At 51.5% G+C, this 12644-nt stretch overlaps 5 protein-coding genes across 5 annotated transcripts; 3 read left to right on the top strand and 2 right to left on the bottom strand.

Annotated features, from left to right (window-relative positions):
• Positions 1 to 213: 213 nt before the first annotated feature.
• N7496_011500 (uncharacterized protein) lies at positions 214 to 1323 on the top strand (the record flags this gene model as incomplete). The annotated part of the gene is made up of 1 exon (XM_056704413.1): positions 214 to 1323. One exon carries the CDS (start codon positions 214 to 216, stop codon positions 1321 to 1323), a length of 1110 nt encoding a protein of 369 aa, XP_056550373.1.
• A 1721-nt stretch (positions 1324 to 3044) lies between these two features.
• Positions 3045 to 4368, bottom strand: N7496_011501 (protein ERV29; the record flags this gene model as incomplete). Its single annotated transcript, XM_056704414.1, has 5 exons — positions 3045 to 3117; positions 3174 to 3238; positions 3305 to 3798; positions 3950 to 4062; positions 4202 to 4368. 5 exons carry the CDS (start codon positions 4366 to 4368, stop codon positions 3045 to 3047), a joined length of 912 nt encoding a protein of 303 aa, XP_056550374.1.
• Positions 4369 to 5008: 640 nt separating this feature from the next.
• Positions 5009 to 6166, bottom strand: N7496_011502 (uncharacterized protein; the record flags this gene model as incomplete). Its single annotated transcript, XM_056704415.1, has 1 exon — positions 5009 to 6166. The coding sequence occupies one exon, from the start codon at positions 6164 to 6166 to the stop codon at positions 5009 to 5011; it is 1158 nt and encodes a 385-aa protein (XP_056550375.1).
• A 2626-nt stretch (positions 6167 to 8792) lies between these two features.
• Positions 8793 to 10382, top strand: N7496_011503 (putative nucleoside hydrolase; the record flags this gene model as incomplete). Its single annotated transcript, XM_056704416.1, has 6 exons — positions 8793 to 8828; positions 8887 to 8990; positions 9046 to 9215; positions 9285 to 9319; positions 9399 to 9698; positions 9753 to 10382. 6 exons carry the CDS (start codon positions 8793 to 8795, stop codon positions 10380 to 10382), a joined length of 1275 nt encoding a protein of 424 aa, XP_056550376.1.
• An 847-nt stretch (positions 10383 to 11229) lies between these two features.
• On the top strand, positions 11230 to 11686 carry N7496_011504 (uncharacterized protein; the record flags this gene model as incomplete). Its single annotated transcript, XM_056704417.1, has 2 exons — positions 11230 to 11567; positions 11632 to 11686. The coding sequence occupies 2 exons, from the start codon at positions 11230 to 11232 to the stop codon at positions 11684 to 11686; spliced, it is 393 nt and encodes a 130-aa protein (XP_056550377.1).
• Positions 11687 to 12644: the final 958 nt, after the last annotated feature.

The raw sequence follows: 12644 nt of genomic DNA on the forward strand, positions 1-12644 counted from the left end.
TCCCCCCCCCCTATCCGCGATTTACCTCAGCCCTTCATGTGGACTCTAGTATCACGACGAAACAAAGATCCAATACCGGGCTCGACTCAACACTTCTCCCGGGCTGAGACCCCGCTGTGAGCGTGTCCGGACGATATTACCACCGAAAAGTACTACAAGGACATCGTTACCAAAAAAAGGAAAGGGTGAAAATCCCCCTCCCCCGCGTCGGCGATGTGGCTCTATCGTGGCGCGCAATCCGCGGTCTTCTATTACGCGACTTGCACACCATGTGCAATGAGCATCGACCGTCGGAAGCGCAAGAAGGATGCTGCACGAATCCAGCGTCTCAATGAGAAAGCCGCCGCCGACCTCGTTACCGATCAACCCCGACCGTTTCCGCAGCCGACCGCGTTTAGCACCAACGAGGGATGGACCGAAGAGATATCATTAGGGCCAGGACCTCCGACTCGCCGAGGTGGAAATCGAAACAATGCGAGGACGAACAGCTGGAATACGGATCAAAGCTCGCAGTTGAAGAAGGATAAGAGTAGTGGCCTCATGCAACCTCTGAACGACCGATGGAAATCTATGCGGTACCAGCGTGAAGACGAACCTCTCTGGGGTCAGGAAGTTCGAGGATCGTCCATTGGATTTTCAGGTCGCGGTCGTACCGATCACCAGGAACCGCCCAAGTATTATGCAGCGCGTGTACCCCCTGTCAATGATCTACATCCGCCTATCGTGAGTGGGCCCCGGAGCCGCGCCGAAACTAGATGGATGCTTCAGCCGCCACCCAGTGCGAAGGTCATGGCTGGAAAGGAACGATTCGATATGTCGTCTCCTCGAGACAGTATGGGTGGCTTCAATGACTGGCCATCCCGCACGATCAGGGGTTCCCCCATCCACGAAGAAGAGCCCGAACACATCAGCAAGGAGGTTGAAGACGGCACGGTTGATACCACCGGAATTCAGCAACAATTGCCTCGTCGACCATCCGTTACACGTGTCCGGGCAAGCTATGAGAGTGCTATTCACGACGACTTTGATCGACTTCGGGACTCTCGATCCGACTCCATGTCCTCCGTGGCCGACGATCAATCCTTCAGCACTTCATGGAAGTACCCCGACACCCCTACGACACGGCCGGCTTCCAACTCCACCGAAGGCAGCATCAAGGCACCTCGTCCACAGATCTCAAAGACGTTGTCTACCTTGCAACGCGGCGATGGCAACAAGCACAAGGTCCACCTGCTGCAACTGGAGATCAACGATGATCGAGACGAATTTGGTGTCGGCCAGCTAGAACGCATTCGCCCATGGCGCTGGAGCATGGATATATAATTAGCGCCCTCCTTTTTTGTATCCTTATTCACCTCATCATCATCCTTCCACCCTCGACCTAACCTAACCTAACCTTTCAACTTCATACTCTCCGACTACCCACCTCCTCCCTATTCGACCTCTTTGGATTCTTCTCTGGCACCAAGGCGTTATATTCGAGCGAAAAGTCACAGCGCATTCCTGGATTATCATTTTGTTCTCTCCCTCTTTCGCCCCTACACCAACAGACCATTCCTCCATTGGGCTCAAGCGCACGGCTGGACCAGATGCCCCCAACAGCGATCAATGAAGCACAAACAGTTCTAGTTGGACCGGCGAAAGAACCACCACTTTTGCCTCTATATCATTCCTTCCTCTATACTACCTCCCCATCCCAGTCATTCCTTTTTTTTAAGCGTATCCCCAGCACACCGAGACTGTCCTTTCACTTACTCTCATTTTTTACCATATTGTTATTGGTGAAATTAGTTTTCTGTTTTGCCTTGCAGCTGCGACCCTCCTTTGGTTATCCCCTAGATCGCTCCTCGACCCCCTTCTTCTTCTTTCTCTTGTATCATAATCACTTTCCACCGTTTAGGTACATACATAGCGCATACATAGCATGATGAATCATTGGATTTGGATTTTTGAATTACTCTAACTCTTTATTGATTGACCATGTAAAGGTTTTGAAATTAGTACTGGAGGTTGTCCTTCGTGCGGGTGTGAACGGTGGTGCTAGCTCAAAATATATCTTGAATGTATCCGACTACCGGGGTTAGAGCTGGTTTAAAGAGTTTCAGGTAAGCTACATATACTGTACGAAGGCTAAACCTAACAGAAAATTCCTGAACACACGACAACTATGTTACTTTAACCCAAGAAGAGTAATAATCTCTGGATTTGGCTGCTTAGCCCGAATACTCGAAACGTTGTGTTAGGGCTTCGTCCTCCCGCCCCCAACAATATGCGCTACTTCCATACCTACCGCCCCCAAACTATGGGCTTAGGACACGAGTTCCATTTTGGAGTAGTTATTTAGTCGAAAGGGTGCGGCCTAGTTATTCAGCAAGTATGCCTGAACACGAGCCGTAATACGTAAATAGAAAAAAAACTAGGCGTCCTTACACAGCGAAGCCCTGGTTTAGAGGGACGCCTAATACTACATGGTACACAGCTTTACACAGCACAGCACAGCACAGTAAATAAACTCATGACTTCAATGCAACTTATCATTCATGATAGATTCGGCAGTAGTCCATGACGGTGATTCAAACCATCGCATGCAAGGGACATATTCTTTTTTGCTTGAGAACAAAAGCTGAAGGCGATAAAAAAAAAGGGAAAAAAACGCAGAACGGCCCGGAAGAAAAGAGTATGACGGGGAGCATGATGGAACACCAATCCAATCCAGTCCCTTGTGGTATGAGGAGGGGAGCTGGGTGAGACAAGGAAAAAGACAGAAAGACAGGACATGCAAAATGGTTGGAAGGAAGATGGGACTTTGATGGGGCTCTAGACAGATCCGAATGGGAAAGGAAAGATTGCGGGTACAAGAGTTGACTAACCTCCTCACGCTGGTTTTGCAGAGGTGATGTATGTTGTTTTCTTGTGAGAGTAAGATGAGAGCCGGCTTTCTTTGACATCTTCCACACCTGGTCTTTCCAATTTCCATTAGTTGCGGGATGTCAGAGCTCATAGGATATATAGAGAGAAGTATAAGAGCCTTTCTCTACTCCACACTAGTAGACCTTCTTCTTTTCGTCCATGCTCAACTGGCCGGGGCCCATGTTGACCAAGAGAAGGAGACCGCCGCTAAACCAAAAATTAGAACACAGAGTAAAAATAGATCAAGGGAATCGGAGACATACACAATCGACAAGATTTGGAAAAAGTCGTACTTGGCAAAGTCCTTGTGTGGGTGGTGGGGGTGCAGCTGTTTCATAGTCAGTCAATCTGAGACAAGTCCCAAACCGCAAAAATAAGGAAACCCCAATCTTACCGTCCAGAAGTTGTTGACCAGCACGTTGAAGACGCTCAGCAACACCACCAAAATAATGGCGCTCCACTTGGCCTTGAAGCCGACAATGACCATCACACAGGCGACGAGACCGAACAAGCTAACAAGAATGCGCCAGAAGCTCCATTGACCGGAGAAGACGAATCCGATGAACAGGAAGATCAGCAGCACGCGCCCGGCGAACTGCACATACATCTTGCGGTCCTTCTCGTCGAGTTGGGGCAGGCCGGCGGGCACGAACTTCTTGCGCACCCACGAGTCCGACAGCACCATGAGCAGACCGCCGACGACACTCAGGTTGCGCAGGAAGAAGTTTAGATCGAAGATGAGGCCGTATCCAAGTCCTTGAGTGATAACAACGGCCAATAGACCGGCCACGGCGTACTCGGTGCGCTTGCGGGCGATAACTAGGAACGAACAGACGGACATGGCGATAACATTGGTGATGAGGAACATGTGCGTAATTCCCCAGGGAACTATATCCAACGAAGACGAGTTAGACAAAATTGTCGCGTTGTAATCATAATATGGTTGTTTTGTTGGGGGGCGCAAGCCGCCCACAAGCCACCGGGGAAGCTCGTGCGGGACGAGATCCAGGGTCCGAGGTTCAGATGCAGGGTTTCTTACTCTTGCGGAAATCACGCAGGTAGGTTAGCTGGTCGCTCCATTGTGTAAGAATGCGTAGCGAATCCTCGATGAAAGTAACCACGATCAGGAACCGGCCGATCGCAGGGAGGTACCTGCAGCAAGAGAACACGGTGTCAGTGCATGCCTGAAGATCCCTTGTTTGGGGGGAACAATCGGGGGGCCGAGGAAGCTGGGCGAACAGCAACAGGACAGCCATGTTGAACCAGATATTATATCGAGGAGCTCACGTACGGCTTGACGGGGTCTGCCAATGAATCCAACCAGTCCTCGATCTTGCTAGTCTGCTCGCGGATCGCATCGAGCGGGCTAGGGTCGTTGGTAGCATCTGCGCTACTGGGCCCGCCAAACGGGTTCTGGTGACCGAGGTTGTAGCCCGCGGTGCCACGGATTTGGGCCATGGCGAAAGGAGTCGGAGAGGAGAGGAGGTTGTGAGGTATTCGAGAGTAAATTGGAGGTTGTGAGAAGGTGGGAGAAGGTCGAAGGTTGGGTGCAGGGAGGGAGGGATCGAGGGAGTAAATACAGGGTGGAGTCGAGTATACAAAGCGGTCCTCTTCAGGCCACGATGCCCGGAACTCGACGCTAGTCCCGATTGGGCTACTGTGACGACAACGGAAACCCAAGAAACCAAACATGGGCACATTCTATACATTTCTGAACATTCACAACATTCTTCTACATTCTCTACTCGATCAACGATTCTCAATCAAATGCTACAAAAGCATGCTTCCATTGTAATACAGTCGAAAATAGAAGAAGAAAAAAAAGAAGACAAGATGTCCCAAGTGTGCTTTTGTGCTCCCCTCGCGCGATCCCGCCGAGGGAGACCGGCGATTTCACCACGATTAGCGTGAGAGCCAATCGTGCCCACCCCAAAACACAAAGGGGGTGAAGCTGGGGAGACCAAGGCTGAGATTGTGGGCCACACCCCCGAAAACGCCAAAGCCAAGTCAATGAGTAATAGGTACAAGGTCGAAAGTGTGAGGAAGAAGAAGAGTCATATAGACGAAATTGGAAGGGTCGGAGGGGAGGAAAACTCGTTCAAGCAGCCCAGTCAGAGTCCAGCGGGTGGCCCTTCTCCCGAGAGCGGAGGATATCCGGGAGATAGGTAGGAGTCACGGTCACACGAGGCTCAACGGCGACGGGAGCCACGGGAGCGGGCTGGGACTCGGAGGCGCTGGCCTCGCTGACGCTCTCGTCAGCCTTGCCGCCCTTCTTCTTGTTGACCTTCTTGGAGACGGTAGTCCAGTCATCGTCAACGCTGGAGGCTTCCAGAATGCGCAGCTGCTCCTCCTCGGAGGGCAGGTTCTGGTCCCACTTCTTCTGGGCGGGAGCGGCAGCGGAGGGCTCAAAGGTGTCGAGGAGCTGCACAGGCGCGGCAGTAGCAGGAGCAGCAGCGGGGGCGGGCTGAGAAGAGCCGTTGACGGCGGGCTTGGCGCCCTGGGTCTGCCAGGCGTTGCTGGTGGGCGGCTTAGAACGAGCAGCCTCCTGGCGCTCGAACTCGCGAGCGGTGTGCAGCTGCTTCTCCAACAGCTTCCGGCGCTGCTCCTCGGCCTCCTGGACCTGCTGCTTGCGCGCCTCGTTCTTAATACGGTTCTGACGCTGCTTCTTGGTCTCCACCTGCTTGAAGTTCTGCACCTTCTGCTTCTTAGGCTCAGACTCGATGTTACCGGTCACACGGAGGACCGAGGCACCGGGGGCGGGGGCCTCGAGCATGTCAGAAACGTATCCAGCGGAGGGGACAGTGGCGTTGACCTCGGGGGAGGCAGCGGGGGAGAGGTCATCGTCTGCGTCGGCGCCGGTGGTCGAGGAAGCGTGGGAGCCGCTCTCGAGCTGAGCAGCCTTCTTCGCCTTCTTCTTCTGGCTCTTGGAGGAGGGCGCGAGAGCGGGGGAGGTGCCGTTCTTGATGGCAGCCAGGCGGCGGGCCATCTCCTTACGGTCAACATCCTCGTCCGGCTGGTCATCCTCGGTGGTGGGGGGAGAAACCACAGTCTTCACCTCAGGCTTCTTGGCCACAGCTGGCTCGGGCGCCTTGGGCTTGCGCTTCTGCTTCTTGGGCGCTACCACGGCCTCTGTCTTCTCTACAGCAGTTCGGACTGCTGTCTTGGCCTTCGGGGTCGAGCCATTGGTGTAGTACCAGCCCAGACCACCTGCTACCACGAGCAGGATGGCCCAGCTAAGATAGGGGTTCATGGTCATTGAGCTATTGTAGAGGTCAGCGTCAGTTTATGTCAACCATGCCTGGCACCCACAAGCTTTGCATGTAGAATACAAGGTGCGCGCAGGACGTACGGTTGAGAGAGAAGCCGTAAAGGCTGGAAAGTCGAGGAGAGATGTACTAGTGGCCCGCACGGGTCACAAGTTCCAAGAGGTAGGACAAAGGTTCACGTGCACAAAGGCTTCGGCACGCGCAAGTGTACGGCGAATTGATGGTACGCCGCAAAGAAGGAAAAGGGGAGCGGGTGTCGGAGAGGGGTTAGGTGGATATTCAGAGGACCCGGTCAAACATCGAAGTTGTCGGGGTGTCGGGGAATTGTTCGTCAAGATGCAATCGGGGGGTCAATTGCACTTGCTAGCGATGCCACAGCTCACAAGCCAAACTCAGGTCGTTTGCGATCAGAGATGGGCGAGGATGTCGTGGAGACGGGGGTTCCGAGAAGGCCACGCTCAATTGGGGAAATTGGGGGTGGATTGCGCTCGGACGGGGGAGCCGAGGAAGGAAGACAACGCAAGAAGCTGTGCTCAACAGGCAGATGGCATGGATACCGAAGCTGCGCGGAGAGCGAAGAAGGTTGGGGAAAGAAAGGAAAAGAAAAGCAGCGCCAAAGGAACGTTTGAGGGACAGGAGAAGAAGAGGAGGAGGTGGAGGGAGTGGAAAAGGACACGCTGAGCCATTCGACGGTACTGTAATGCCGGGTATTTCCCGTCACGGCGGCGTATTGGTAATTTATGGGGAGGGGGTGATTACCACGGGCTTGAGGGGATAATAGCTGCGAAAATGGATTGAAAAAGGTAATAAAAGCCCATTGAACGTTATTAACGGTTGATTAAAATGTTCAGTTACATTCTGACCTTGTAATATTGCCTCGCGACTGCCTCATACTATTCAGTCCTTGACCATCGACATCTATATCCAAATCCTTGGTACTCGGTACACCGCCTGTAAAAATTAAATACCCGCCCAGACTCCTTCCCCTTGGGAGACTCGGGACTCACCCACCAACCACCGGTATAACTAGTCCCCTAATCCCCAAGTGGACTACGGAGTTAATTGACTAGCGCTACCGGGAATTAACCAGACTGGCCCTGACAAAGCTCAGAGCTCCGAATCCAGACACGGGTGTGGAGAGCTGGAAAGCTACAACTGGGGGGGGAATGTGAACAGGCCACGTCTCCTCCGCCGCCTCTGTCTCATTTCCACTCCGCTGGGCGTCCCCATAATCTACCTTATTGGGTCTTATACATCTACGCAGTGTACATGCTACAATGTACATAGGTCCTGCTTTCTGCACCCTGAAATTAAATCAGTCTAGTGATCCCCCTGGATGTGATAACGAATTTCTTTTGTTCGTCCACTCACCGTCCATACTCCGCCCACCGGGAGCTCTCGCGTCGATCCGGCAGGGAATCCCCTTGCCCCTTGCAGCCGCCCTCACGCCCCCGCCACGAGGGGCGCAAAGGAAATGCCGAACGGTATACGTAAAGACATATCTGTTCACTCTAGAGTTTTCGATATATCTCTTCAGGATCTGAAATTGCGAATCAGTATGGAGTACAAGGTAAATACTGCTAGACACCTCGTATACGATAGAAGTGGAGCTCACGTGCTCACGCGCTGTTCGATCTACGAGGCAATTGAAAAGATCCAGATGCTTCCTTATCTCTTCCATAGTGCTTCGATAAGACTTCTACCAACATCGAAAACCCCCTAATGCCTCTAGACTGAAGGTAATCGAAAAGTCTCTAAGGCAATCAAGTGTAATAGTTTACTAGAAGGAAGTCGTCCAGTAGTCATGGACAATTCTCCGCCTTACTGTCTTCGACTTGTGTGTTTTGTGATGAAATTTGTTTTTCTGGAACCCCTGATTCTCGCTGTGCATCATGCACTACGGAGCCCTTCGTATACGCACAGCATATGCGAGATGACGGGTGGCTGGAGACCGACTAATTGGCTTATTCTATTCTCGAGTACACACGAACAAATCAAGTGACACCAAGTGACAAACCACAAAATACCTAGATCTGTTCTGCGCGGAGATATTCGAAGCGTGATTTAAATCGGGGCCAACTGTGTTTCCGTGTAGAGCCGCTAGTCAACTCGTCAAGTGAAAGACACGGTGGGGCTGATGCCTCAGGAAGCAGCCCAGGCGATAGAGGGGACTCGGCGATTTTCAAACCGGCAGAATCTCGATTTCAGCTATTCTTTGTCCTATATAATCTATAATCTCATAGCTAATCTCAAGACCAACCTCAAGACTAGTCTTAAGACCTAGAATCTTGTAGCTAATCTCCTAAATCACCTACCTTAGTATATATAATACTGGTAAATAACTAGGGCTATAGATAACGTTTTAGTAACGAGCTGTGTAATTTATGATATAAGCTACATAGTTAGACGTACGTTCGTACCTAGGTAAGAGGGTTTTGGGATTCAGGTAGAGTGTACAGGACGGTGGAAGAAGCGGTTAAGGCACTTGTAGGATTTAGAAGTTTTGGGGAAGTCCCCTCTATCGTCCGCCGTACGATAAGAGCGGGCGAGTGGTTTCCACCGGTGATAAACGTTCTTTCCCACTTCCACCATCCAACTCTTTCACCATATCCCACCATGGCTCGCAAGAAGATCATTATCGATACAGATCCCGTAAGCCAACATCCTCCCGATAGACTGGGGAATTGTTACCGGTTATTGACATCTCCAGGGCATCGATGACATCCTCGCCCTGCTGCTGGCGCTGTCCGCCCAGCCAGAAGAGGTCGAGCTGCTGCTTATCTCGTTGACATTTGGCAACATCGAGGTTAAGAGGTAAGACTGCTTGCTCTTGAAGTAAGAGAACATGCATCTAATTGACACACCTTAGCTGTCTCCGTAATGTGGTTTCCATGTTTCACATCCTCGAGCGTGAGATCCAATGGCGTCGCCAGAATGGCCGCACTGAAGGGTTTGGCGCTATGCGTGCCTTCCGTCCCGTTGTCGCCGTCGGTGCAGAGGATCCGCTAGAGGACCAGAAGATGCTGGCTGATTACTTCCGTATGTTATTTTGTTCTGCTGGAAACTCCTTTGTCTTGGTCGAACCGATTTCTAATGGTTACCCCGCAGATGGAACCGATGGACTCGGCGGAATCCATGCTAGTGTATGGCTAGACCCCCTTCCCCAATTTGCATACAGTTGTGCATTTTTGCAGCATGAAATCAACTAACTGATGTATATAGCACCCCCACCTCACTCCTAGCCAGACTTGGGAGCACCTGTTCGACCCGGCCGTTGATCCTCAAGGGATCGAGACCGTCAAGACTGGCGCTGACCCGGAGGACCATTCCTTCATCCCATCCAGGCTGCCTGCCCACAAGGAGATCTTGCGGGTATTGCGTGAGAATGAGCCGAACACGGTGACTTTGGTCGCTGTCGGCCCACTCACCAACTTGGCTTTGGCGTCTGCCGAAGACCCCGAAACCTTCCTTCGGGTGAAGGAGGTTGTGGTCATGGGTGGTGCAGTGAACGAGCCTGGCAATGTGAGTTGAAGCCAAGAGACCTCAGTATGACCTCAATTCTAATCCGTTTTCTAGGTCACCCCTGTCGGTGAATTCAATGCCTATGCTGATGCATTCGCCGCCGCACGGGTATTTGCCCTCACATCGCCCAACCCCAACTCGACTCTGCCGCCTAGCAAGACCTCTCTGCTTCCACCATACCCCGCCAAGCTGAGTCGTCAATTGACCCTCCGCTTGTTCCCACTTGACATCACTCTGCGACACAACCTCTCCCGGGGCGAGTTCCGCACAGCCGTAGCCCCCCTCGTCGAGGCCGGCTCTCCGTTGGCTGAATGGGTCTCTGCTTTCATGGCACACACTTTCCAGACTCTGGAAAGATTGCACCCAGGCCATGTCGGCGACGATGCTGAACTCAGTCTGCACGATCCGGTTTGCGTCTGGTACGCTCTGACATGCGAGGACCCGCACTGGGCGCCCACGGCCACCTCTCCTGAGGATATCCGTATCGAGACGACGGGCCAATGGACCCGTGGTATGTGCGTCGTTGACCGGCGTAACAGGCATCCGATTGAGGGCGACGAGGAGAGCGCGAGTGACCATGGCCTTTGGTTGAGCCAGCGTGCCGGTAACCGTATTTATCGGATGGACGAGTCGCCTGCGGAGAAGACGTTCGGAAGCATCCTCATCGAGAAGCTTTTCAGTTAAAGTTTTATTTGGACTGTATATAGCTAGCTAGCGAGAGCTTGATGATAACGAATATAGATCGTGTCATCTAGACCATACCAATTGCCTCCTGGATCCATGGGGGCTATTAATGGAGCATAGACTTCCCCGCTTGTATACTTGTCCAGCGAATATTTTCCAGCCTGCCAGAGGTATGTGAGAAACGCCATGGTTATCTCGGGAGGTTGGGTGCGGCATCTGGTCAACGCTCCCTGTCATATCGACCTAGGCCCACAACCCCAACGCGTTACTCGAAAGCCAAATATACTGATTGATCTATAATACTTAATTGTGATTGGACTGTGGGGTGGAAACATGCCTGTCTGGAATGTAAGTTGAGCGCGACTCCCATCTTTGTATACAACCTGAGTTGACTTATGTTCCTCGATTCTGGCAGTTTAGAAAGACCAATGACTCTGTCCTGCAACCTTACCAAGTATGTTCTCAACCATTGACTTCAGAAATTGATACAAACGTGCCAGTTAATCAGTAAATCTTGCTCCATCGTGATATTGACAAGAAAATTCCCCCGCCTACTACAGGAATGTGGAATGCCATACCCCAGTGATCGGCCGTGTCATTGTCCACGATAAGGCCAATAGTAAGACCGCACAATCCAATAGGAGATTTTGAAGCTCACGAAAAACCAGATACCAGCCACAGGAAAACCAGCAGACCCATTATATAAAGCAACCAAGCCCTGCGGTCGATCATCCCCGTTCCACAGCATCAAACTCCACCTCCACGCCCTGATCAACATCCGATCAATTCTCCGAGTCAGATCAACAAGATCATCGATTCTCAAAACATTTCTCCACATTATTTTATCATGCAACTCACAAGTATTCTCGGCCTCTGCCTAGTCGGCCTAGCCAGTTCCGCCGCCGCAATGCCCAGACTCGCCGGTCCATACCACGGCAAACCCCTCGCAGTCCATGTCCCCGTCAACGTCACGACTGCCCACAAAGCGACTACTACCGGCACGCCAGTGACGAAGCCCTTGACGACGGGAACAGCAAGCAAGAGCAATGGCACACACCATTCTCCCAAGATTCAGGGATCGGCCAATCTTCCCAATCATATCAAGCTTATCAATCATTGTTCGGAGCTGTGCTCGTTGGAGGCGCAGACTTGTAATGTTGCCGTGCCGGATGATGATAAGTTTTGGTAAGTGATATGACATAAGTTTTTGGATATTGTGGATTACAGAGTGCTGACAAGTAAATTTTAGCTGGCAAACGTATCTGCGGTGCATTGACCGATGCCGACCTGATGATTTCCAGTGAGAGGATGAAGAGCTCTGGGAAGTTTTATGAATTTAATGGGAAGTAAATAGGTAGATAACATAGTTGATGTCAATGATAGTATGGGAATTTGGTCATTTATTCACCTCATATAATCCCTCCCCGCCAGCCGATGGATATGGATGGGACTAACCTTATCTCGTCCCTACCATCCTACATTGTTGTGTGATAAGCCAGAATGTGTTCATTATTTTGTAAAGCTAAGCTAGCTGCGTAGAATAAGAACAAGTCTAATGCGCCATGGCCCCCTATACTTATACGTTTCTTTCGTACGCTTTCTACCAACGCTATCCACCCGCCAACGCCTAGGCAGCGCCTCCTTAGACCGCGTTATCCCCTACTACTACACCATAAGACGAAGGCACAATAGCCATAAACCTACTAGCTTCCAGTCGAAAATTTATCCGGGATATAATCCTAAGCAAATTACCTACCATAGCCGAGATTACTAATACTACTAGATATGGATAACTGCCAGCTAGCGTTCTATCACCACAATCCGTAGCAACCTCCAGCAATTTCGTGATGCTCGAGCGCCTCCCATTCGAGCAGGCAGACCACGAAGTATTACAACGCCGATGTTAGGGTCCCTCTACGAGTATTTACAGGAAAAACCTGATCTCTATCTCGATAAGATAGCGATTTTCCTCGGGGATAAATATAGGACGCAGGCAACGACCTCTAGTATGAGGCGAGCGCTAATCTCTAGGAATTAGTCAAAGAGGGTTGCTCATCAGAAGGCGAGGGAGCAGAATCAGGATCTTCGAGATTGCTACGTCCATAAACTGTCCGACTTCAGGTCGTACCATCTGGTATACATTGACGTGTCTGGCTGTGATAAACGGGTTGGCTTCCAGAGGACAGGCTGGCCACCTCCCGGTACTACATCGATCCAGGTCTTCAAAGGATCCCACCCGGACTAGACAATTATAGTATGCGC

The sequence above is a fragment of the Penicillium cataractarum genome (genome assembly GCF_028827025.1).
Source record: "Penicillium cataractarum strain IBT 29864 chromosome Unknown utg000009l, whole genome shotgun sequence".
NCBI classification, from domain to species: Eukaryota; Fungi; Ascomycota; class Eurotiomycetes; order Eurotiales; family Aspergillaceae; genus Penicillium; species Penicillium cataractarum.